General features: G+C 39.8%; 2 protein-coding genes across 4 annotated transcripts in view; one reads left to right on the top strand and one right to left on the bottom strand.

Annotated features, from left to right (window-relative positions):
* FAM227B (family with sequence similarity 227 member B) overlaps window positions 1–6,943 on the top strand; it is a 247,538-nt gene extending 240,595 nt beyond the window's left edge. The window contains exons 12-14 of the mRNA XM_065871722.1: window positions 543–620; window positions 3,899–3,968; window positions 6,821–6,943. Of these exons, the coding sequence (XP_065727794.1) occupies window positions 543–620; window positions 3,899–3,968; window positions 6,821–6,943 (271 nt within the window). The remainder of the gene's footprint in view (window positions 1–542; window positions 621–3,898; window positions 3,969–6,820) is intronic.
* The window catches only part of GALK2 (galactokinase 2), a 144,269-nt gene continuing 125,721 nt past the window's right edge, over window positions 6,938–25,485 (bottom strand). For all 3 annotated transcript variants that reach the window (XM_065871205.1, XM_065871206.1, XM_065871204.1), the window contains 2 exons: window positions 21,633–21,834; window positions 6,938–7,465 (listed from right to left, as the gene is read on the bottom strand). In XM_065871205.1, the coding sequence (XP_065727277.1) occupies window positions 7,258–7,465; window positions 21,633–21,834 (410 nt within the window). In that variant the 3' untranslated portion in view covers window positions 6,938–7,257. The remainder of the gene's footprint in view (window positions 7,466–21,632; window positions 21,835–25,485) is intronic.

Raw genomic sequence — 25,485 nt, 5'->3', positions numbered from 1 at the left:
ACAGTAGAAGAGCCCCAGCCACCTTAGCAGAACATTTTTATCTTCTGCCTGTCATCCTTTTCCATGCAGTTAGCAGAGGTTGGGCTAACTGAGGCAGCCAACATATGCTGCCAGTCACCTCCAGAGCCTCTCAGAAGTCAAGAGACTTTGAAGTTCTCAGTATATGTAGAAATGAAGAAATGTCTAAACAGAGTTACAAAATGTACATTTAAAATTTTACATTTAACAAATCACTGCCTGTAAAGCACACCAAAAAAACATGAAAATAGTAATTATGGGACTTATGAAACTACTAAGTCCTTGTGTGCTATGGATGGTGTGGTCCAGATAATGGGATATAAGTTTAAAGTAGTCAGATGGGTATTGTCTCCTTTTGGTCCTTTCAGTGCAACGCCAGACATAATATTCGTGTTTATACTTGAGACCCTTCATGACTGGGAAGCCCAGGCAAGATGGCTCCCTGAGTCCCCCTGTGAAGGATACTGTTAACCTCTCTCAAGTTCTCCTAGTTGAAAATCTCTCCTTAACCATAAGCCTATCACGCCACCTGCTCCAACTTATTGTGATATTCTAAAGGAGGCAAAAAGACAATTTGCAAACAACCAAAAGGATTTTAGAATGTAAGTTGACTCCATACTATTGATAAATATAAAATCATAGAATCCTTTAGAGCTGTAAGCAATCATAGAAATTATCTACAACTAACCTTCTTATTTTACTGACGAGGAGAGTCGCCTCTGAGCATCTTATAGACTTGGAGATTCTTTTCAGGTAGGTGTCAAGAATGTATGTTGTAACCACGGAGACACGGCACATGTCAGGGATTGAAAAAAGGAAGGGAGCTTTTCCTGTGGTCTGGGTGGGGGGATGCACAACAACGTGGAGAGACCAGGAGAGAGTTCCCAGGAAGAGAGATTGGAGTATTGTTCATTTACAAAGATAAGCCCTGGAAGAAGAACAGAAAGGTTGTCTGTAATAGAAGGAGTTCCTTGTAGCTGGGGTGGCAGCAGGGGTGATATGGAGGAAAGCAAGGCAAGGAGTTCTTTTCGGAAACGTTTTCTTGGGGAAACATTTTAAGTGTTTTGTGCTTAACTAAAATGATTACTCTTGGCCAGTTACGGTATTCTTATGTGCCAGGAAGTGAGAAATGGCTTAATGAGGATGTCCATCGATTTTTATGAGGACAAATTGGCAGGGTCCAATTCTTCTGTCTGTGATATCAAGGTCACTGCCTAGCTGTCTTATTGCCTTAAAGGGGAGAAAGGATGGGCATCCTACCCTTTGGGTACCTGATGCTGTTCCGGAAACACATCAAAGAGAGGTAAAAAGAAGAGCAGCCAGCCTTATCCTATCCAGCAGGCAGGACAGAAGTCTGAGCCTCTACTTTCCCTGGGGCCCCACTCCCCTCCCACTGACATACACACATGTGCATGCACGCACACAGACACACACACAGAGCCCTTAGACTTCCTATTTTCACTGGGAAGAACAGGGATGGGCGCCTTGTAAGGGGGCCCATGTGGGAACAGCAAGGTGGAGCCCAGGCTATACTCAGCTGACATGGGTGATGCCTTTGGCACGTGTTTATAAGGGGCAGTGTGCTGGGGGATTCCTCATACCACGTGGTGCAGTGGGAGGGGTTGCTGAAGAACTGTTTTGTAATGCACCTTTACTGATATGTGGAAGGCAGCAAATTGTTGATTTATTCTTTCTCAATGAGAATTGCCTGCTTTATTTTAAAATTTAACTCCAAACTTTGACTTTATAGAGAAAAGCACCTAATTAATGAAGAAATAAAACTCCTAAGACAGCGACAGGAAAAAGTTGACAAGGAGCTTCATAGGTTTGTTTCTTATTCAACTCGTAGTGCTTAAAAACATTTTAATTGAACAAATGTGTTACATAAACCACAATAGGCTTAATATGTAAAAATTCATTAACTGGAATATCTGCAGAAGTTTTCTACTCTGTAGTTCATCTAGAGTAACACTAACTTTTTTATCCACATAATTACTTACTCTAATTTAATTAATTGCTAAACATTATCATCATCTCCTTTTACTCTACCAGACATAGGACTTAAGCTGAGGGCCTTTTAAATATAGACTCATAACCATGGGAAGATGTAAACTAGAAAAACAACCTATTTAGCTGGTCTCAGGCTAGTTCTTTGTCCCTTTCTGCCCCTGCTGCTTCCCCTATACATACAAACATTGTACCCCATTGAAACAAGGAAAGTTGGGCATATTTGTTTATTTTATTACAGTGTAAAAAACAAAACTATAAAGTGTTGGGACTAACCCACTTCTTCCAGTACATCCACATAGGCAAGAATAAATGTCAGATGAGTACAGCCCTTCAAATAAACCCCTGTGGGAAACCACAATTTTGTGCCAGTCATGCTGCCATACTTCTAATTGCTATTTTGGAACTTATAAAGCTAGTCTCCCAGTCACATAAGAAAATGCAACTCATTACTTTAAAATCTTACTGCATTTTTCACTAAAAGTTTTATCACCCAGCTTTCCCCTTCACAACATAAGATCTGACTCCAGATGACTTTTACAAGTTCCCAAAAATCAAATCTATAGAGGACAGGATTTCTCACCACTCAAGATATGCAAAAGGATGCAGACTGGTTTTCAGAGCAACTCACAAGAAGCACTCAAATATGTTTTATGCGATGGCACATTGCTGGAGAAAGTGAAGGGGAAAAGACTCATTTGGGTATATAACTCCCACGTCCCTGTTAAATTTATAGGCACAGTGTCCAAGTTTCTATCTGTAATCTTCAAACCTACTGGGTGCCCTCAGGGGACCCCTGGATAAATCCTAGAAAAACCTAGAGCAGGCCTTATAGGGGTTTAGCTAATCCAAAGTTCATGCTTCAGCAAAGTGTATTTGGAATTTTTAGAAAATTTCACTTCCTACAGATTTCACAGAATAATTTCAAATGTTTCACTTGAAAATCGCCAGTGAACTCAATAGTCTTATACCATTTTTCATTTTTCTTTCTCTCATCTGTGTTTCTCTTGCTGTCTCTCCCTTGTCCCAAGTTCCTATCGTTCCTTGCCTGGCCTACCTCTGCTTCTGTCTTTATCTGTAGATCTCTGGAAAGTTTCCTGGTGCCTCCTCAATTCAACTATTCAACTCCTTAAAAATATTTCTTGACTGAGTATGTGGTGACAGAAATCATGATAGATTCCTGGATCCCCACCCCTGATGAGCTTACAGTCTAGTAAGCGCCCCCCTCACCCTTTATCCTTTTCCATCTCTCTTTCTCTCTCTCCCCCAGATATTTTCCAGGCCAGTCCCTTTTCCTCTTCCCTCCCCAGTGACTCATCTTAAAATCTGCACTGGAGCCCAGTGAGTGGAATTAGTTGAGGGAATACTTACTGTGTGAACCATCTCTTTATCCTTTTCCATCTCTCTTTCTCTCTCTCCCCCAGATATTTTCCAGGCCAGTCCCTTTTCCTCTTCCCTCCCCAGTGACTCATCTTAAAATCTGCACTGGAGCCCAGTGAGTGGAATTAGTTGAGGGAATACTTACTGTGTGAACCACCTCACTGAAGAGGATGCTTCACTGCTGGGATACAGTGTCGCACAGTGGTTAGAATAGAGGGTGCAAGTCACACTGCTTGGGTTCAAATCCTCTATTAGTTGCTAGCTGTATGACTGTGGACAGGTTAGTTAACCTATCTGAGCCTCTTTCCTCATCTACAACATAGGATAATAGTAGTACCTACTTCCTAAGACTGTTGTCAGAGTAACTGAATTAATATATGTAAAGTGGTGGCAAACGCCCAGCATATTAAACTCTTCGTAAATCGTGGCTCTTAGTTGGTGTCAGTATGAAAACAATTAGTTTGGTTACCAGTTTTCTTTCTTTCATGATTAGGCTCCAAGCAAAGGCTACTAAGAAACCTTACGAAGTTAAGAATGATTTTGAGAATTTCCTACAAAAACTGGTAAGTTTTTTTCGGAAAATAATTGAGAATTCTCTCTCTAGCTTCTCTTATATAGACTGGAAAATATTTAATAAGCAATATATGGTTTCACATCCAAGTTACAGCGGCAGGATGGAATACATTCTTGTTATTTAATCACCCGCACGCACATTTAGGGCAACCTCTCTCTCTTGTATCAGTGACAACCTCATGCTCACTCATCCCCATCCCTTGCTTCTGACCAGAAGCATTTTATGCAACTGAAAACCTCCAAATGCAGAATTTCAAACTACTAGAAAATTATTGGTATTTGAAGTCATATTTTATTTCCCGTTAATAATTCAACCAAAATATATTGGATTCCAACTACTGTGTTAGATGAATGATTCTTGCCCTCAATTAACAGAAATGTAAGAAATGATAAGGTTCTAAACAGTACTCAAGTGTAAGAAAGAAAGAAAAGGAAGGACATGGTCCCTTCTTTCCAGTTTTCTTTGTCCCCTTCCCTTCTGCTCCACCTTAACTTACAGGCAGTCCTATTAAATCTAAAGGTCCTTCCTCCCTTCCAACAAGAAAGAACATGTAGAAAATAGTGTACAGTAAATCTGAAGATTGGACAATCTGAGGTAAGGAATAAGAGAGAGCTTTTCATTTTCAGCATGTCAGGCTTCCATGCAAAAATCTAGAGTAATCCTCATTGGCTACTGATGTAATGTCAAAAACAGGGGTCAAATAATCTAACCAAATTCCTATGAGCCAGAAAGGTAATGGAAAGGGGTAATATTGTTGGGTGTTTAATATTAAACAAATATTGGGTGTTTAATATTAAATAAATAGTACTACTCTTTATTCCACAAAACAAATTATTTCTCCCATTTTTTCATGGTCTCTCTTAACTGCTACTGCTAGAGACATGGGTACAGAGAAATATTTACTTAATATAAGAAAACTGTGCAAGTGTACTGGTAAAGGGCAAGTGACCTCAGCTGGTAAATAGTAAATGGCCTGAGTCTTAGAGAAACTACAGGAGCTATGGACACCATAGCACACTGGAGAGTCTGTGCCTCAGTGAAACAAGGCAACTACTTCCTCACCTCTAGTTCATTGTGGCTCTGCAGGAATAGAGGCCAAAGTGTTATCAGATCTTCCACCATTTGTAATCCAGATTCTTCTGTAAAATTCCTGTTTAGGACTCAAGTTTCTAAATAGCCCTAGAGGCCAAACTAAATAAATCTGCAGACCAGACGAGGCCTATGGTCTGCTGGTTTGCAACCCCTGGTCTACATGCTGGACTTGGAGCTCTTCAAAAGCTGGCTCCAGCCAGTATAGCCAATCTGATTCTCCACTATATCCCAAGTCAAACCCTTCACTCCCACTGAGTCTTCCCAGCATATCATGTTTACCCATAATCATATAGTTTGCTTATCTGCCATGCCTACTCCCCAGATTTCAAATTCTATTCATCCTTTAAGGCCCTGCTCAGATTCCATCTTCTACATGAAGCTTTTTTCCAGTGGCCCTAGCCCCATCCTTTCCAGGCAAGTTCGATATCTCTCATAATTTCTAGAATAACACTTGGTGATGGCTTCATTGGAAAATAGTTCTTTTCTTCAAGCCAGACAGCAAGACAAATATGGGAGTAGATTCTGGCTTAGAACGACTATGTCCTCCAAAGCAGAGTGTGCACTAGAAATTTTTACTTACCTATCTTGTAAAGAAGGTATCTCATGGTGAAAAATTTAAAGGCAAGTGCCTTTTTTTTCACAGTAATCCAGGCATCTTCGAAGAATTATATATCAATTGACCACAGATCTTCTGTGGAAAATGGAAAGGTTTTAAAAAGCAAAGGATTATCATTTGAAATCAATTTTTAAAATTCAAAATTAACAAATTGGACTTAAGCTCTCTCAAGTACTTACCTTTCTGCTAAGAATGAAAATGCACCAGAACTTTATTTTAGAATAGAATAATGGATTTCCTAGTACTTTATATGACTGCTGTCCTTTGAGAAATGTAACAACCAGCTTTGCCTCAGCTTCTCTGAAACTGATATTCAAGATGATGATATCCAGGCTTTTTGCTCATCAATGTGCAACTCAATCATAGAATAATAGAAAATTGTGATAAACTTCTGGATAATTCATGCCACATGACTGCTGGTCTCTCAATTATCTGACTATGTCACAAAATGCTTTTCAGTCTAAATCTTCATATAATTCAGGAAAGCCTTCCTGTAGTCTATCCGTGAGAGAGAGCCACTCATTTACCATCACCACATGGCCAAACTTGCTGCCCATTTTGATAAACATATACAGGCACCCACCAATACCCCTACCCAATCCCAGAACCCACACTCAGCCTTTTCATAGTTTCACCCTCATGCCTCACACCTGCCCTACATTGGTCCACATATACAAACAAGTTTGCTAGACACACAACGAAGATGCAAGTCACAGATGGGTTTTCCTAGAATAGTAAACATGCCTCCTGGATTAGAGAGGCATTTGAGAAAAGGTAGTTTAGAGTGGGAAGAAAGTAAATTCCAAGAACAAATTGAATTATCTGAATTAACATCCAGATAATTCTCTATGTCAATGTGAATAGAGATAAAAACTTGAAGTGTCTTTTATCTAAGCTTCTCTATTATGACAGAGAAAGCTCAGGGCCAAAAGAATTGAAAGTGATTGTTTATATGATATCACATGGTTAAAAAAAAATTAAATGAGCCTGGGATTTTTCTTCCTAAATCCATCTTTTGGAAAAAAAAAAAATTTAAGTGATCCTCCTCATCTTGATAACTGGGAGAATCTCACTTTCAAGTATACAGTATCCAGGAAAATCTGTGAATCCTTAACACCATATTATTTTAATAGCGTTCTGAAGCCCGAACTGAGAGAAAACTTCTGGCATCACTATCATCATCATCATCAACAACAGAAGACTTCAACCTTGAGGAAGAAGAATGCCAAGAGAAACCAGAAATAAACTGTATTTAAGAATGTATGTTTAATTCAAGTACAATCCATGAGGTCAGTATTGATGGTCTTTTACCATTTGTTTTTAAAAATCTTGAAATCAATACATCCAGTAAATTATCTTAAGAGATCTGGCCAAGCATAATTTTGGCTCTTATTGGTAGAAAACATATTTTAAGATGGAAAAACAATCATTATGAAGCATAGGGGGCTTTCAACCATTTCTTTCGAAATACATCTTGATAATAGCAACCATTCATCATAATACAAAACAGAAAGAGGATTAATTTGCTGTGGCATAGAAGTCCTGCCAGTTCCTAAATGCTCTAAATAGTTTAGGCCTCAAGGAAAACCAAAGCTCCACCTCCAGGTTTGGTAGCAAACAAACTCTGCTTCTCAGGCACTAAGCTTCGATTGCTCCTCTGGTAATAAGCTTCGTGCACATTTGCTAGGAAGCTGGACAGCTTGTCAGCAGGTACTATCGATACTGTGCAGCCTCCCCATCCTGCTCCCGTAAGTCGTGATCCTTGAGCCCCAAATTTCCTAAAAACAATGAGAAAAAAAATTAGAACCTGAAAATGAAAATGAGAGTGATTTTCTTGGTGCTATAGAACGACAGCATCTCCAAGAACTAAGAAGAGATTATGTGGTGTGTTTTGTGGGGGTTTTTTCAGTACTGTCAAACATTTTAGGACATTAAGAAATTTATACCATTGTTTGAAGGTGATTTGAAATTTAATTGTATCTAAAACTAGCCCCCAGTTTTGGCTCTTAAGTAGTAAAAGTCAGTAGTACTCCTGTTTCGTAAGGGCTGGCAATAACCTACTGTAGTATTGATTCCATAAAGCCACCACTTGAAGAGTTGTGTAGCAAGCACAGGAAGAGGGAGTAAAAAGAAAACAGGCAATGGACATGATCAACATGGTGAAACAGAAGGTTGCTCCATATGAGGCCAAATCAAAATTTAAAGTGCAAGTCATATATACAAGTGAGAGCTTCCTCTGGTGGCTATTTAAGCTGCATTCAGTCCCCTAGAACAGATAGCCTAGATTTGTGCTGAATAAATTTATCAACAAAGAATGTGTTACTAAACTCTAAATTAGTTCGTCTGTTCAAGCTCTGAAGGGAAATTATGCAGACCTTTCCACAAAGAGGATAGTGGCTTCTGCAGGTCCATCCCCGTTTTCCCTGCACCTTCAGGAGCTGGCTGGTCTGACAAATGGACTCGGAATTTATCATCAGACAAAACGTGTGATTGAGAGGGAAACTACTATATAAGCCACCACACAGCAAGAGGTAATTTTAGTCACCATAAACCAGGCACAGTTTCAAACCTTGGACAAAAGTGAAAGGCCCTACACAAAGTACAAGGATCACTCATCTTTAAAACATGCAATTTATCCTGACAATAAAAGTTAATGTATCAACAGGAAGACACTGGAACTCACCAAAAAAGATACCCCACATCCAAAGACAAAGGAGAGGCCACAATGAGACGGTACGAGGGGCGCAATCACAGTAAAATCAAATCCCGTAACTGCTGGGTGGGTGACTCACAAACCAGAGAACACTTATACCACAGAAGTCCACCCACTGGAGTGAAGTTCTGAGCCCCACGTCAGGCTTCCCAACCTTGGGGTCTGGCAACGGGAGGAGGAATTCCTAGAGAATCAGACTTTGAAGACTAGTGGGATTTGACTGCAGGACTTCAACAGGACTGGGGGAAACAGAGACTCCATTCTTTGAGGGCACACAAAAAGTAGTGTGTCCATCAGGACCCAGGGGAAGGAGCAGTGATCCCGTAGGAGACTGAATCAGACCTACCTGCTAGTGTTGGAGGGTCTCCTGCAGAGGTGGGGGGTGGCTGTGTCTCACCATGAGGACAAGGACACTGGCAGCATAAGTTCTGGGAAGTACTCCTTGGTGTGAGCCCTCCCAGGGTCCACCATTTGCCCCACCAAAGAGCCCGGGTAGGCTCCAGTGTTGTTGGGTCGCCTCAGGCCAAACGACCAACAGGGAGAAAACCCAGCCCCACCCGTCAGCAGACAAGCAGATTAAAGTTTTACTGAGCTCTTCCCCAGAGCAACAGCCAGCTCTACCCACCACCAGTCCCTCCCATCAGGAAACTTGCACAAGCCTCTTAGATAGCCACATCCACCAGAGGGCAGACAGCAAAAGCAAGAAGAACTATAATCCTGCAGCCTGTGGAACAAAAACCACATTCACATAAAGATAGACAAGATGAAAAGGCAGAGGGCTATGTGTACCAGATGAAGGAACAAGACAAAACCCCAGACAAACAACTAAATGAAGTGGAGATAGGCCACCTTCCAGAAAAAGAATTCAGAATAATGATAGTGAAGATGATCCAGGACCTCGGAAAAAGAATGGAGACAAAGATCTAGAAGATGCAAGAAATGTTTAACAAAGACCTAGAAGAATTAGAGAACAACCAAACAGAGATGAACAATACAATAACTAAAATGAAAAGTACACTAGAAGGAATCAATAGCAGAATAACTGAGACAGAAGAACAGGTAAGTGACCTGGAAGACGGAATGGTGAAATTCACTGCTGTGGAACAGAATAAAGGAAAAAGAATGAAAAGAAATGAAGACAGCCTAAGAGACCTCTGGGACAACATTAAACACAAAAACATTCACATTATAGGGGTTCCAGAAGGAGAAGAGAGAGACAAAGGACCCGAGAAAATATTTGAAGAGATTATAGTCGAAAACTTCCCTAACATGGGAAAGGAAATAGCCACCCAAGTCCAGGTAGCACAGAGAGTCCCATACAGGATAAAGCCAAGGAGAAGCATGCCAAGATACACAGTAATCAAATTAGCAAAAATTAAAGACAAAGAAACATTATTGAAAGCAGCAAGGGAAAAACAACAAATAACATACAAGGGAACTCCCATAAGGTTAACAGCTGATTTGTCAGCAGAAACTACAAGCCAGAAGGAAGTAACATGATATAATTAAAGTGATGAAAGGGAAGAACCTACAAAAAAGATTACTCTACCCAGCAAGGATCTCATTCATATTCGATGGAGAAATCAAAAGCTTTACAAACAATCAAAAGCTAAGAAAATTCAGCACCACCATACCAGCTCTACAACAATTGATAAGGAACTTCTGTAAGTGGGAAACACAGGAAAAGGACCTACAAAAACAAACCCAAAACAATTAAGAAAATGGTAATAGGAACAGACATATCAATAATTACCTTAAACGTGAATGGATTAAATGCTCCAACCCAAAGACGCAGGCTTGCTGAATGGATACAAAACCATGATCCATATATATGCTGTCTACAAGAGACCCACTTCAGACCTAGGGACACATACAGACTGAAAGTGAGGGGATGGAAAAAGATAATCCATGCAAATGGAAATCAAAAGAAAGCTGAAGTAGCAATACTCATATCAGATAAAATAGACTTTAAAGAATGTTACAAGAGACAAGAAAGGACACTACATAATGATCAAGGGATCAATCCAAGAAGAAGATATAACAATTAATAATAAATATATATGCACCCAACATAGGAGCACCTCAACATACAAGGCAACTGCTAACAGCTATAAAAGAGGGAATCGACAGTAACACAGTAATAGTGGGGGATATTAACACCTCACTTATACCAATGGACTGATCATCCAAACAGAAAATTAATAAGGAAACACAAGCTTTAGATGATACAATAGACCAGATAGATTTAATTGATATTTATAGGACATTCCATCCAGAAACAGCAGATTACACTTTTTTCTCAAGTGCGCACAGAACATTCTCCAGGATAGATCACCTCTTAAGTCACAAATCAAGCCTCAGTAAATTTAAGAAAACTGAAGTCATATCAAGTATCTTTTCTGACCACAACACTATGAGATTAGAAATCAATTACTGGGGGAAAAAATGTGAAAAACACAAACACATAGAGGCTAAACAATACGTTACTAAATAACCAAGAGATCACTGAAGAAATCAAAGAGGAAATCAAAAAATACCTAGAGACAAATGACAATGAAAACACGACAATCCAAAACCTATGGGATGCAGCAAAAGCAGTTCTAAGAGGGAAGTTTATAGCTATACAGTCCTACTTCAAGAAACAACAAACAGGGCTTCCCTGGTGGCGCAGTGTTTGAGAGTCCGCCTGCCGACGCAGGGGACATGGGTTCGTGCCCAGGTCCGGGAAGATCCCACATACTGTGGAGTAGCTGGGCCCCGTGAGCCGTGGCCGCTGAGCCTGCGCGTCCGGAGCCTGTGATCCGCAACAAGAGAGGCCACAAGAGTGACAGGACCGCGTACCACAAAAAAAAAAAAAAGAAGAAGAAACATCTCAAACAATCTAACCTTACACCTAAGAGAACTAGAGAAAAAAGAACAAACAAAACCCAAAGTTACTAGAAGGAAAGAAATCATAAAGATCAGAGCAGAAATAAATGAAATAGAAACAAAGAAGACAATAGCAAAGATCAATAAAACTAAAGGCTGGTTCTTTGAGAAGATAAACAAAATTGATAAACCACAGCCAGACTCATCAAGAAAAAGAGGGGGAGGACTCAAAGCAATAAAATTAGAAATGAAAAAGGAGAAGTTACAACAGACACCGCAGAAATACAAAGAATCCTAAGAGACTACTGCAAGCAACTCTAGGCCGATAAAATGGACAACCTGGAAGAAATGGACAAATTCTTAGAAAGGTATAAACTTCCAAGACTGAACCAGGAAGAAATAGAAAATATGAACAGACAAATCACAAGTAATGAAATTGAAACTGTGATTAAAAATCTTCCAACAAACAAAAGTCCAGGACCAGATGGCTTCACAGGCGAATTCTAGCAGACATTTAGAGAAGAGCTAACACCCATCCTTCTCAAACTCTTCCAAAAAATTGCAGAGGAAGGAACACTCCCAAACTCATTCTATGAGGCCACCATCACCCTGATACCCAAACCAGACAAAGATACCACAAAAATAGAAAATTACAGACCAATATCACTGATGAATATAGATGCAAAAATTCTCAACAAAATACTAGCAAACAGAATCCAACAACACATTAAAAGGATCATACACCATCATCAAGTGGGATTTATCCCAGGGATGCAAGGATTCTTCAATATACGTAAATCAATCAATGTGATAAACCATATTAACAAATTGAGGAATAAAACCCATATGATCATCTCAATAGATGCAGAAAAAGCTTTTGACAAAATTCAACACCCATTTATGATAAAAACTCTCCAGAAAGTGGGCAGAGGGAACCTACCTCAACATAATAAAGGCCATATACAACAGACCCACAGCAAACATCATTCTCAATGGTGAAGACTGAAAGCATTTCCTCTAAGATCAGGAACAAGACAAGGATGTCCACTCTCACCACTGTTATTCAACATAGTTTTGGAAGTCCTATCCACGGCAATCAGAGAAGAAAAAGAAATAAAAGCAATACAAATTGGAAAAGAAGAAGTAAAACTGTCACTGTTTGAGATGACATGATATTATACATAGAGAATCCTAAAGATGTAACCAGAAAACTACTAGAGCTAATCAATGAATTTGGTAAATTTGCGGGATACAAAATTAATGCATTCCTATAGACTAATGATGAAATCTCTTGCATTCCTATAGACTAATGATGAAAAATCTGAAAGAGAAATGAAGAAAACACTCCCATTTACCACTGCAACAAGAATAAAACACGTAGGAATAAACCTACCTAGGGAGACAAAAGGCCTGTATGCAGAAAACTTAAGACACTGATGAAAGAAATTAAAGATGAAACAAACAGATGTAGAGATATAGAGTGTTCTTGGATTGGATGAATCAATATTGTGAAAATGACTATACTACCCAAAGCAATCTACAGATTCAATGCAATCCCTATCAAATTACAAATGGCATGTTTTACAGAACTAGAGCAAAAAAATCTTAAAATTTCTATGGAGACACAAAAGACCCCGAACAGCCAAAGTGGTCTTGAGGGAAAAATACGGAGCTGAAGGAATCAGGCTTCCAGTCTTCAGACTATACTATGAAGCTACAGTAATCAAGACCGTATGGTAGTGGCCCAAAAACAGAAATATAGATCAATGGAACAAGATAGAAAGCCCAGAGATAAACCCACGCACCTATGGTCAACTAATCTATGACAAAGGAGGCAAGGATATACAACGGAGAAAAGACAGTCTCTTCAGTAAATGGTGCTAGGAGTAATGGACAGCTACATGTAAAAGGATGAAATTAGAACACTCCCTTAACACCATACACAAAAATAAACTCAAAATGGATTAGAGAACTAAATGTAAGACTGGACACTATAAAACTCCTAGAGGAAGACATAGGAAGAACACTCTGACATAAATCAGAGCAAGATCTTTTTTGATCCACCTCCTACAGTAATGGAAATAAAAACAAAAATAAACAAATGGGACCTAATGAAACTTAAAAGCTTTTGCGCAGCAAAGGAAACCATAAACAAGATGAAAAGACAACCCTCAGAATGGGAGAAAATAGTTGCAAACGAATCAACGGAAGAAGGGTTAATCTCCAAAATATATAAACAGCTCATGCAGCTCAATATTAAAAAAACAAACAACCCAATCCAAAAATGGGCAGAAGACATAAATAGACATTTCTCCAAAAAAGACATACAGATGGCCAAGAAGCACATGAAAAGCTGCTCAACATCACTAATTATTAGAGAAATGCAAATCAAAAAACTACAATGAGGTATCACCTCACACCAGTTAGAATGGGCATCATCAGGAAATCTACAAACAACAAATGCTGGAGAGGGTGTGGAGAAAAGGGATACCTGTTGCACTGCTGGTGGGAATGTAAATTGATACAGCCACTATGGAGAACAGTATGGAGGTTCCTTAAAAAACTAAAAATAGAATTACCATATGACCCAGCAATCCCACTACTGGGCATATACCCTGAGAAAACCATAATTCAAAAAGACACGTGTACCCCAATGTTCACTGCAGCACTATTTACAATAGCCAGGCCATGGAACCAACCTAAATGCCCATGGATAGACGAATGGATAAAGAAGATGTGGTACATATATACAATGGAATATTAGCCATAAAGAAACGAAATTGGGTCATTTGTAGAGACGTGGATGGATCTAGAGACTGTCATACAGAGTGAAGTAAGTCAGAAAGAGAAAAACAAATATCGTATATTAACGCATACATGTGGAACCTAGAAAAATGATACAGATGAACTGGTTTGCAGGGCAGAAGTTGAGACACAGATGCAGAGAACAAATGTATGGACACCAAGGTGGAAAGTGGCAGGGGGGTGGTAGGGGTGGTGTGCTGAATTGGGAGATTGGGATTGACATGTATACACTGATGTGTATAAAATTGATGACTAAGAAGAACCTGCAGTATAAAAAAATAAATAAAATTCAAAAAAAAAAGTTAACATGTACTTCCAATTCTTCCTAATAAAATTTACTCCAAATTAATAGCAGATTTAAAACTCCATAATTAATTTAGCAGAATTTTGTCCCTTTTTTCCATCTAAATGAGGTACTTTATTTCCTGGAAAATATCAATAGAATACTACCGCTACTCTGCGACATCAGAATTACTGCACATCAGTAATTCATTTTCCCCCAATGATTTTCTCTATTGATTTTTTTCATCATCTGTTTTATTCAATAAAATATGTTTTTCATATGAAAATAGATGTTTAAGGAAGAAAACAAAAATGCTTGCAAACAAATAAAGATTACTCATCTCTTCCTGCCCTTCAAACATTCAGCTTATGGCCCAGTAGCTGAACTGAGCCCAAACTCCTATGGTCCAGGCTGAAAAGTTTCTCTGACCCTGGGATTCTAGGATTATCCTGAGTTCCTAGGCTGGCAAGGGGCTAGTTTGTAATTTGTGACAATTTAAAAAAAGCAAAAAAACAAAAAACTGTCATGCAGCCATGTCAAACTATCTCTTCTTGTGGAAAATGCTGAGAAAAACGGAGGTGTCACTGAAGTATCTCTGAAAGACACTAAAATCTGGGCATCAAAGCTAACATGGCATGGTTTAGAGAAGAACAGGATGCCCTCTTACTTGATTTTCTAAGACCCAAACTATGCCATTTTTCTGGACTCAAGTCAACCGGGTCTCTTATGGTCTTCAATGAACTTCTAGGCATATTTTCTTACACTTTCTCATTTGTACTGTTTTTGAAAACTGTGGTTTCAAAATTGAACCTAAAGCAAACTCAAAGTATTTCTAACTGGCTGCAAAACCCATAGGAATTGTGCCAGGAGGCCTAGTTTCCTGACTATCCTGCCAGTTTCCCGAGCGCAGACACTAGAAATCCTTCTTGGTAAATATATTATTCACTTTTAAGTCTCCAGAGCTGTTATGTCACCACCCTGCCTGCTACAAATGAAAATGAACTGGACTGCATCAACCACATGGTCTGAAATCATCAGGGCTCAAATTTCCCCAATAGAGAACAATAAGTGCTATTATAAATAGTCCTCTGCCCCTGAGTAAGTGGCACTTGTGATCACAAATCGGGGGCTCCCCCAGCAGCTGGTCAGCAGCCTGCCCAGCTATACACACTCACAAAGGCAGAAAGATCCTGACTGCAGTGTGCCCCACTGGTGCTTAATATGCCCTTTGGTACGTGCCACAGAAATTGCGAGAGAATGCCAGAAGTTAGGAAACCAATAAGCTATAAATTAAGAAAGAAAAATAGGTGAGCTAAGAGTGTTTAGTGAACTTTTCACATTTGCATTTTTTTCCTAGGAGAACAGTAAGGCATTAAAAATACAGCTCCTGAGCTATTGCACATCAGAGAGGCAAGACAAAAGTTATGAAAACCAAACCCCTAAAATCCCAAATATCACTTTGATGATTGTGGTCACTTGATTGGGAATAACCTGGAAGGGTTGGTCAAAACAACGAAAGCAGCCTCAGCCTTATAAAGCATGATTTACAAAACAAAGGCTAGGGCAGACAAGAGATGGAGATTATAAGGAATGTTCCCTTTGATCCTTTTTATCACTGAAAAGTGTATTCCTATAACCAACTTTCCAGGCACCTAAGTATAGCCTGAGTAAAACTTCCTGCTTTTAAATGAACTGAGTTGACCATAAAGCACTTACTAAGGTAAGGCACAGATCAAAGGTGGTGTTGAGGGGGGAGGGGGGAGAGATCTAGTAAGACCCAACTCTGCCACAAATCGCAAAGAGGGAAAGCAAGGAATTGTGCCTTGTATTTTAATTCAGTTTTATTTATTTCAAGATAAATATTGATATATTATACAAATGGATATAAAATTATTTCAGAAAATCTTGAATTTAGAGACAGGTTATTATCTATCTCTCTAATTTCAGGCCAGCATAATTCCAGGCATTTCGTACATTCTAATAAGTGGCTACTGGATCATTATATTTGTTTTAAAATATGAAAATGTATACTGTTTATTTTTAATTAAATTAATGTTAAAAACTTCAATTATGTGAAACAAAGTAAAATAATAAAGGAAAATGATGATGCCTGCCCAGTTATAAAATAACTCTTAAATGAACAAAATGTAAATTGTAAGAAATGGCTAAATTTTAAAGAAAAATATATTGAGTAATATAAAACACTTTTGAACGCATATATATATATATATGCAGTCAGTAATGTACTCTTTTTCTGGAAAGACTTCTAGCTTCTGCTCTAAGCCTAGAATTTTTCAATTAGAATCTCAGGAAAACAGCTTCCAGAACAATTTCTATGATTTTTACAACCAGATTAGAAACACTTTCAGATTGCTTTAGATTCAAGAAACCACAGGCTTCAAATACTGTTCGAATGAGAAAGTATAAGAAAATATAACTGCATGTCTATTTTAGAAATTAAAGCCACAAATGTCACTGAAGACCAGTTGGTTTGGTTCCAGCAAATGGCATACATACTGGGGGGAGGGGCGGGGGGACAATAAATAGAAGACAGAAGCCCAAAGACCAGCGGGCCCCTAAGGCAGCTGAAATAGCTCACTCCCTTTTTCTTGACAGAGTGTCAGATTAGCCCATAAGAGCATGAGGAGAAGAGCACACACATGTGGATTTGCACTTCATTCTTCCCCATTCCAACCTGCTCAGGAGAATGACTGCAAGAGGCCGAGCAGCATGGCCAGCCATGGAATAAAACTGTGGGAAGACTTCTGAGGAAGACAGCAAATTAACTTTGGTAACCTTTGTTGGTCTATTAAAATTTGTCATTTATCTTTCTTAATAGCTTGGGCAATAACGCAGCAATGAGTCCTCTCTTAATTCCATCAAGTGTCAAAACGAAGATAAAGGCCATTAAGTATTTTTTCTTGAGTATAACCAGGGAAACCGATAAAGAATGAGCTGTTTCACATATAATTGACTTGGTTTCAAAATTGTTTTGTGTTCCTCAGTAAATCCTACTTTAAAATTTAGCCATTTCTTAAAATTTACATTTAGTTCATTTAAAAGAAGTATTTTATAACTGGGCAAGCTTCACCTAGTTCCTTCATTATTAAACTTTATTTCACATAATTGAGATTTTCTAACATTAATTACAAAATAAAAAAAGCAGTCTAACTGTGTAAGTATAGTCTCCTTCTCCCTCCCTGGCCCTTTCTTTGGATTCTAAACTGATTTTCTCTTGAAGAGCAACGAAAGGCTCAGCTGAAAAAATGCAAGCATTGGTGATCTCTTCTATGCTTTTTCCCCCCCTTCTCTCTACTTGGGTCATAAAGTAGCTTCCTATACGTTGTCCTGTAGACAAGCTACCTAGAGACGCCTTTTGAATATGGTCTAGCTCAGACCACATTAAGATTTGTAGATAGAGCCCTGAGCCCTGAGTATTCTAGGCATCTAATCCTGCATTCACTCAATCAATTAGTTGTTTTCTCAAGCAAATAGTTTCCAAGCAGGCCTTCAGAAAAACTAAAGGAATTTGAAGTGCCACAAGTGGGCCAGGGAGCGTGATCTAAAGAGGGTCTTTGGGGACTTCCCTGATGGCTCAGTGGTTAACAATCCACCTGCCAATGCAGGGGACACGGGTACAAGCCCTGGTCTGGGAAGATCCCACATGCCGCAGAGCAACTAAGCCCGTGCACCACAACTACTGAGCCTGTGCTCTAGAGCCCATGAGCCACAACTACTGAGCCCATGAGCCACAACTACTGAGCCCGTGTGACACAACTACTGAAGCCCACACGCCTAGAGCCCATGCTCCACAACAAAGAGTAGCCCCTGCTCGCTGCAACTAGAGAAAGCCCACATTCAGCAACGAAGACCCAATGCAGCCTAAATAAATACATTTATAAAAAAATAAAGAGCATCTTTGGTGGTGCTCCTCCTTGAAGCCTCTTCAGCTTCCCTCCTCCCTCTTCTGGTATACCCAAGGCAACCAAACTTCTCAGGCTGCCCAGTCTTAGTCACAACTTGCCCACTGGTGTTAACTTTTCTTTAAGGGGACAGGGAAGTGTGGAGCTGGTGGTGATTCTTATGCAAAACAACACTCTACCAGAGGTTGAGTTTATGGCACAGTGGCCCACACCAGGCCTTGCCAGGGTCCTTCCCCTCCACCATGTGCCTGGCCCACTGAGATAGTCATAAAGCTTCAGAAGGAACTAGGGCTTAAAAGTGTTGCTATTTTTCATTTAAACCTCTCCCCGCATTTACCATTTACTACTCTCCTACTGTCTTTCTCTCCCCGGTTTTTAACCATTCTGTTTTACCACTATCTTGCATTCTCCTGCATTCCTCCTTTTTCTCCCCATACATCCACACAAAAGAAAGTGCCAGACCTCTTGAAAATGGAGTTTAGACTCCAATTTCCCATGGGACACAAATAGCCTACTGAAAAGTATTTGCTGACTGAGGAAGGAATGGCATCAATGACTATATCTACTTAATTCTCCTGGGCTGTCCTCCTCTGAGGTTGCTCTACCACTCAGGACCTTTTAGTAACTAGCAACCAACTGGAGTATTTGGAGAATATTACCTACTGGTCACAGTGACAGCAAAGAAAGAATTATATAAAGAAACTTAAGGACCAGACAACTATTCTGGCCAATATTTCCAACATGCCAAAAGATAATCTTTCAACATGGGAAACTTGTTCCTTATATGGTTATGGAATAAGTAGAAATTAATCTTGATACTTAGCAATTCCAGACAAAAAAAAAACATAAAAAAGGGAATGAGCTCCTTATGCTAGACACAACTGAATTTTCCTCAGAAAAGCAATACAGCAAATGAAAATGGGCTAAACAGAGACACTTAAGCTTCCATTAAGAAAAGGCAAATAAACAAATAAATGAAAAAAAACAAAAGGTGTGCTCTTCCAAACCCTTTTAAGACACAGCCACTAAATCTTTCACTAGAACCACATTTAAAAAAAATATATAGACCTATAGGCTGCTAGAACAGAAAAACACACTGGAGATCACAAAGCAAGGCAATAGTTCAAAGTCACAGAGCTCAGAATGAAAAGAGGCAGAGCTAGAACTCAACCTTCCTAACTTCCAGCCCAGTTTTCATCCTTCTCCACACACCACCTTCCCTGCTCAACGTGGCTTTGCTCCATGTTCAAATATTACACCCTGTGACAACCAAAGTCTCCACCATTAAAGCTTTAAAGCTGGAAAAGGAAAATAGGTAAAAAATGACCCACATTAAAAAACAATCACATCTCAGTATGACCCAAAGAGAGAGAAACAGGTGAGGCAAAAAACACTGGATCGGGAGCTAGGCTTTCCCACTGACGCATTATGTTACCTTGTTCAAATCTCTTAACCTCTTAGTGGTCTCTTGATCTCTAAGGCCTCTTCCTGCTTTCATATCTTATGGTACTAGAAGATAATTCTGACCCAGAAATGTGAAGCCCGGCCTTCGGAAACAAGGAAATTTTCTCAGGCCAAAAACCCGGGAGTCATCTTGGTTCCTCCCTTTCACCCATACAGAGTAAATTGTCTTTACTCTTCCTTCAAGGAATATCTGGCCTAGAATCATTTCACACTTCCACTGCCATCTTCTACTCAAAGTCAGAGTGCTTCCAATGGCTGACAAGGCCCAGGGGTATGACTCCCCACTACCTCTCTTACTTCATCAACTACTACTCTCTCCTTCCTGAACTGCCCTCCAAGCACACTGGTCCTCCTGCTGTTCCTCACATGTGACAGCCATGTATCTACGTCAAGACCTCTCTACTTGCTGTTCTCGTTACTTCACTTCCTTCAGGTCTTTGCTCAAATATCCTCTCCTCAGAGAGGCCTTCTTCAGCCACTCAATATTATCAGCCACTCAATATAAAGTACTAGTACACACCCCTAGTACTCTCCATCCCTTCTATTTTTTTTTTCATAACACTTATCACTACCACTCAATTTATTTTTAATTGTCATTTCCCTCTTTACCCATGAGAATGTAAGCTTCATAAAGACAAGAGCTGGTTGACCATCCCAGAACAAGCAAGTTCATTCGAGAATTCCAGGAGGCTGGCAAATGCCCCTCCGCTGCTTTTCAGGTGGGATTCAAACTACCCCACTATCTTCTTAGCAACGATGCTTCTTCCTAATTTCTGCACAAATCATTCCACTTCCTCTTATTTCCAGAACTGAACAATATCTGTCCCTTCCATTCACTGGGCCCTTGCTATTTTCAGAAAAGAGCACTTAAAATGAAACAAGCTCTGGAAGGCTTTTTGGCAATTAGTGAGCAAACACTGACGTCAGCAGAGTGATTCTCATCAATGCTATGTTCAAGTCTCTCCACAAGCTGGGTTACATATGCCATTTGTGATCACTGGAGCTACTTGGTTTAAACTTTTCCGGCCGGGAATGTGGCAATGAGTGAGGCAAGCCACAGGTGCCAAGTGGTTAATTATATTTTCATTGCTAATTGCAGGCAGTTTTGTATGATTTTCTCACAGTGGAAATAACATCTAACCATTTGAGAGTTCTCCCAATTTCCCTTTCTGTTCTCCAAGGTCAGTGAGCGCCTTCTGGGTAAAGGAACCATTTTACTCTTTTACCCAGTCTCTAGCAATTATAAGGAAGTTGTTCTCAGGCTTTGTGAAAGAGTTTCCCTCTTTACATTTCTGTCTCAACCGACCATTCATAAACTGGACTTTCTTCAGTCCTTTTCCCAAATTGCCTAACCTAAACCTGGAAGACAGGAAATGCTGACTCTCTGAGCAATTCCTTCAGCAACCTCTCCCCTGAAAATACATTTCTATCAGGTTTGAGGTCCTCTTTCCTTTTTCTCCCCTCTTTTGAATAAAAGTATTAAACTTAGGACACCAAACAGGAGATGCTGGTAGAGCTGCAGTGTAGTGGGAAACACTGCTTAAAATATCATGAGAAGAAAGTAACGACAGGGTCTGTGTCTGAGCAAATCTCCCTGAAACACTTAATCATCCAGAGACAGAAAAGTCCTTTTTATGATGTTGTGAAGAACTGACTCCAAACCTGGAGCTTCGTAAAGCTATGGAGTCAAGTCTCCAATCTTTCATCCTACAGATTTTTAGGAGGGAACAAGTCTAGCTCTATGTCACAGACCACCCCTCTTACAGGAAGTGGGAAAGGATCTTCCTTCACTTAGAAGATTACAAAAATGCTGCTTTTTTCCCATTAATTTAAACAATTTCCTTGGGCAGCATCCTGCAGCCCCTGCCACACTGCTCTTTCAGCCTCACCGACAGATGTCCACCAGCTGGTCCAGCTCAGGGCAGCTACACTCGTACATGTCCCGGCAGCTCATGTGGCTCTGGTTCATTAACTCCCCCAGCAGCTGGACCGTGTTGTCAGGTGCTTCTTCACATATCTTCTTAAACTGGAGCACTCTCGCAGCCTCGCTATACACGTGCTTTGCCCGCTGGTAGAGTTTGAAGGTGAGCACTTAGGAAGGAAGGGGATGGTGAACAAGGTTAGTGATAGTTACTGGCCAAAAAGAAAGAAAGAAAGAAAGTAAGGGAGGGAGGGAGGAAGGAAGGAAGGAAGGAAGGAAGGAAAGAAATTTTTTTAAAAAAGAAATAGTTACTGAACAATTCAGTGAAAAGAAAAATACAGTTATTGAGAACGTCCATTTCTGTCTTTATTATCAGTACCTTGGACTTTAAATAGGTCTTTCTTTCACTGAAAGAATTCTTTATAGTCTAAACTGGTCTCTTTTCAAGTCCATTTTACTTTAAGTTCACACATCTGAAAGTGGCAGAAGCAGAACACGTCAGGACGTCTGACCCCAGAGCCATGTTCTTTCCACTGTGATCCACCAGAAAGAACCACTAAAAATGCTTATGCTAGCAACTTTATTTATTAAAATGTTTCCTATAGCTAAGCACAGTTACTTATATATGTGTGTGTGTAAAAAAGCACAATTATTTATATATGTGTATATAGCGTAGCATTATCATAGCAGAAAATAATCAATTCAAATGTCTAATAACAGAAAATATTTTTTAAATTATGCTACCTCTATTACAAATATTGCTACTAAAACACAGATTCTAAGATAATTTAATACATGGAAAACTGTTCATTATTAAGTGAAAAAACAAGATATAAAACTATGTGTATGTATTTTAATTTTTAAAAATTATAAGAAGGCACCAAAATGTTAACAGTCCTCATATCTCTGTGGTACATTGTGGGTGATTTTATTTTCTCCTTGACATATTCCTGTACTTTACAGATTATCTACAATGACTCTAACTTCAGTTACAGAAACATGTCCTACTGCAACGGCTGTGTCTATAGTGCTTATGTATTCCCTTGAATAACAACTGAGACCTCCTTACCATTCATTTTCAACCGTGCTGAACAGTGGCTGAGCTGGTGCAGTGGGTCTGGAAAAAATTTGGAAAATAAATGGAAGCTAAGCAACCTGGCTTGCTGGAAAGAGCCTGGGCTGAGAATCTAAAGGTCTGTCATTTGTTCTCATCTGTGTGACAACTCGCTGTACCCAAGTTGCTACTTCTATAGAGCTCCAAAATGAGGCTGAAAACTATTTCTCAGGATCCTTCCTGCGCTAACATTTTATGATTCTATGAAGAACTTCCTCCAAGAATTCCCCTCATATTGCTGTATTTTGGAAAAAGGATAACTGTGACCATTGCCTTCTGTTTGCATCCCCAGACATCTGGGGCTGTCTGCCCCAGAAGGCTGACCTGGATGGATTACACCAGTGGGTTCCCTTGCCTCTAGATTGGAGAAAGGGAGAAGATCAGCAAGAGATGGGAGGGAATTATGTCCTTCCTGCTCACTGGGTGGTGATATGCGCGAGCAGACGCAAACACAGTTCATTATATCAATAGCATGATTCCTGTTTAACTCAAACACATGAGACCTACAACAGATTTTTATACTTGACTTAAATCCCTCAAACCTCCCCCTTATAGGACTCGTATTAGCCACAGCCAGAAAATCAGCCTAATTTGGACTTCACCCCTGACTCCCCCGACCCCCGTATCAGCCTTACTCCACTCAGGCACAATAGTTGTGCAGGAGTCTTCCTACTTATTCAATTTTACCCTTTAACAGAAAACAACAAACATATTCAAGCAATAGCGCTATGATTAGGAGCCCTTGCCACCCTATTCACAGCAATATGCACTGTCACCCAAAAATGACATTAAAGAAATTGTCGCTTTCTCCACTTCAAGCCAATCGCATCAACCAACCCTGTCTAGCATTCTTACACGTATCTGCACACATGCTTTTTTTAAGGCCATACTATTCACATGCTCCGGGTCCACTATTCACAGCCTGAATGACGAACAAGATAATTCGAAAAATAGGGGGCCTATTCAAGCCCTTACCCTTCACCACAACAGCCCTTATTATCGGATGTCTGGCACTGACAGGAATGCCTTTCCTCACCGGCTTCTATTGTAAAGACCTGATCATTGAAGCCACTAACACATCTTATACCAATGCCTGAGCCCTATTAATACCTCTAATTGCCACCTCCCTCCCTGTCTATAGTACCCACATTATCTTCTTCGCACTACTAGGACAACCTCGCTTCTCTCCCTTAACCTCCATCAGTGAAAACAACCCCTTCCTAATTAACTCCATCAAACACCTGCTAATTGGAAGTGTCTTTGCCGGATTCATTATCTCCAACAACATCCCCCCAACAACAGTCCCCCTAATAACTGTACCCCTACACCTAAAACTAACTGCCCTTGCAATAACCATCCTGGGCTGTGTATTGGCACTTGAAATTAACCTTAACACACAAAACTTAAAATTTATCTACCCCTCAAATACCCTTAAATTCTCTAGTCTCTTAGGATATTTCCCCACCATCATGCATCGTCTGCCTCCTTACCTAAACCTATCTATAAGCCAAAAATCAGCATCCTCCTTCTTGGACTTAATCTGACTAGAAAACATTTTACCAAAAACCACATTCAACTAAAGTTCTCCATGCTAATCTCAAGCCCAAAAGGCCTTATCAAACTATACTTCCTATCATTCCTTATTACTCTCACCCTTAGCATGCTTTTAATTACCACGAGTGATCTTCATAACAACCACAACACCAATAAACAGCGACCAGCCAGTAACAATCACCAACCAGGTACCATAGCTACATAACACCGCAATCCCCATAGCCTCCTCACTAAAAAAGCCAGAGTCACCAGAGTCACTCGGTCTCCCAACCCATTGAACTTAAACACAACTTCCACCTCCTCATCCTTTAAAATATATAATACCATCAAAAACTCTATTATCAACCCTGAAAACAATCTTATTAGAAACCCAAACCTCAGGATACTGCTCAGTGGCCATAGCCGTTGTAGAGCCAAACACAACTAATATCCCCCCTAAATAAATCAAAGACACATCAAACCTAAAAATGAACCACCAAAATTCTACACAATCCTACACCCAACACCACCACTCACAATCAACCCAAAACCCCATAAATAGGTGAAGGTTTTGAAGAGATCCCCACAAAACTGATCACAAAAATAACACTTAAAATAAATACAATATATGTCATCATTCACACATGGACTCCAACCATGACTAATGACATGAACAATCATCGTTGTCATTCAACTATAAGAACACCAATGACCAACATCCAAAAAACACACCCGCTAATAGAAATCATCAGCAATGCATTTATTAACCTCTCAACCCCATCAAACATTTCATCATGATGAAATTTTGGCTCTCTACCAGGCATTTGCTTGATCCTACAAATCCTAACAGGCTTATTCCTAGCAATACACTACACACCAGACACAGCAACTGCTTTCTCATGGCAGCACACATGTGTCGAGACGTTAATTATGGATGAATCACTCAATGTATACATGCAAACAGAGCTTCCATATTCTTTATCTGCCTTTACATTCACGTAGGGTGTGGCCTATATTACGGATCCTGTGCCTTTCTAGAAACATGAAACATCGGGATTATTTTGCTACTTACAGTTATAGCCACTGCATTTATAGGCTACATGCTACCATGAGGACAAATGTCATTCTGAGGGGCGACAGTCATTACAAACCTGCTCTCAGCAATCCCATATAT

Source organism: Phocoena phocoena, chromosome 2, assembly GCF_963924675.1.
Source record: "Phocoena phocoena chromosome 2, mPhoPho1.1, whole genome shotgun sequence".
Classification (NCBI taxonomy): Eukaryota; Metazoa; Chordata; class Mammalia; order Artiodactyla; family Phocoenidae; genus Phocoena; species Phocoena phocoena.
Note: the sequence above shows the minus strand (reverse complement) of the source record. Positions and strands in the feature narration are given on the sequence as shown.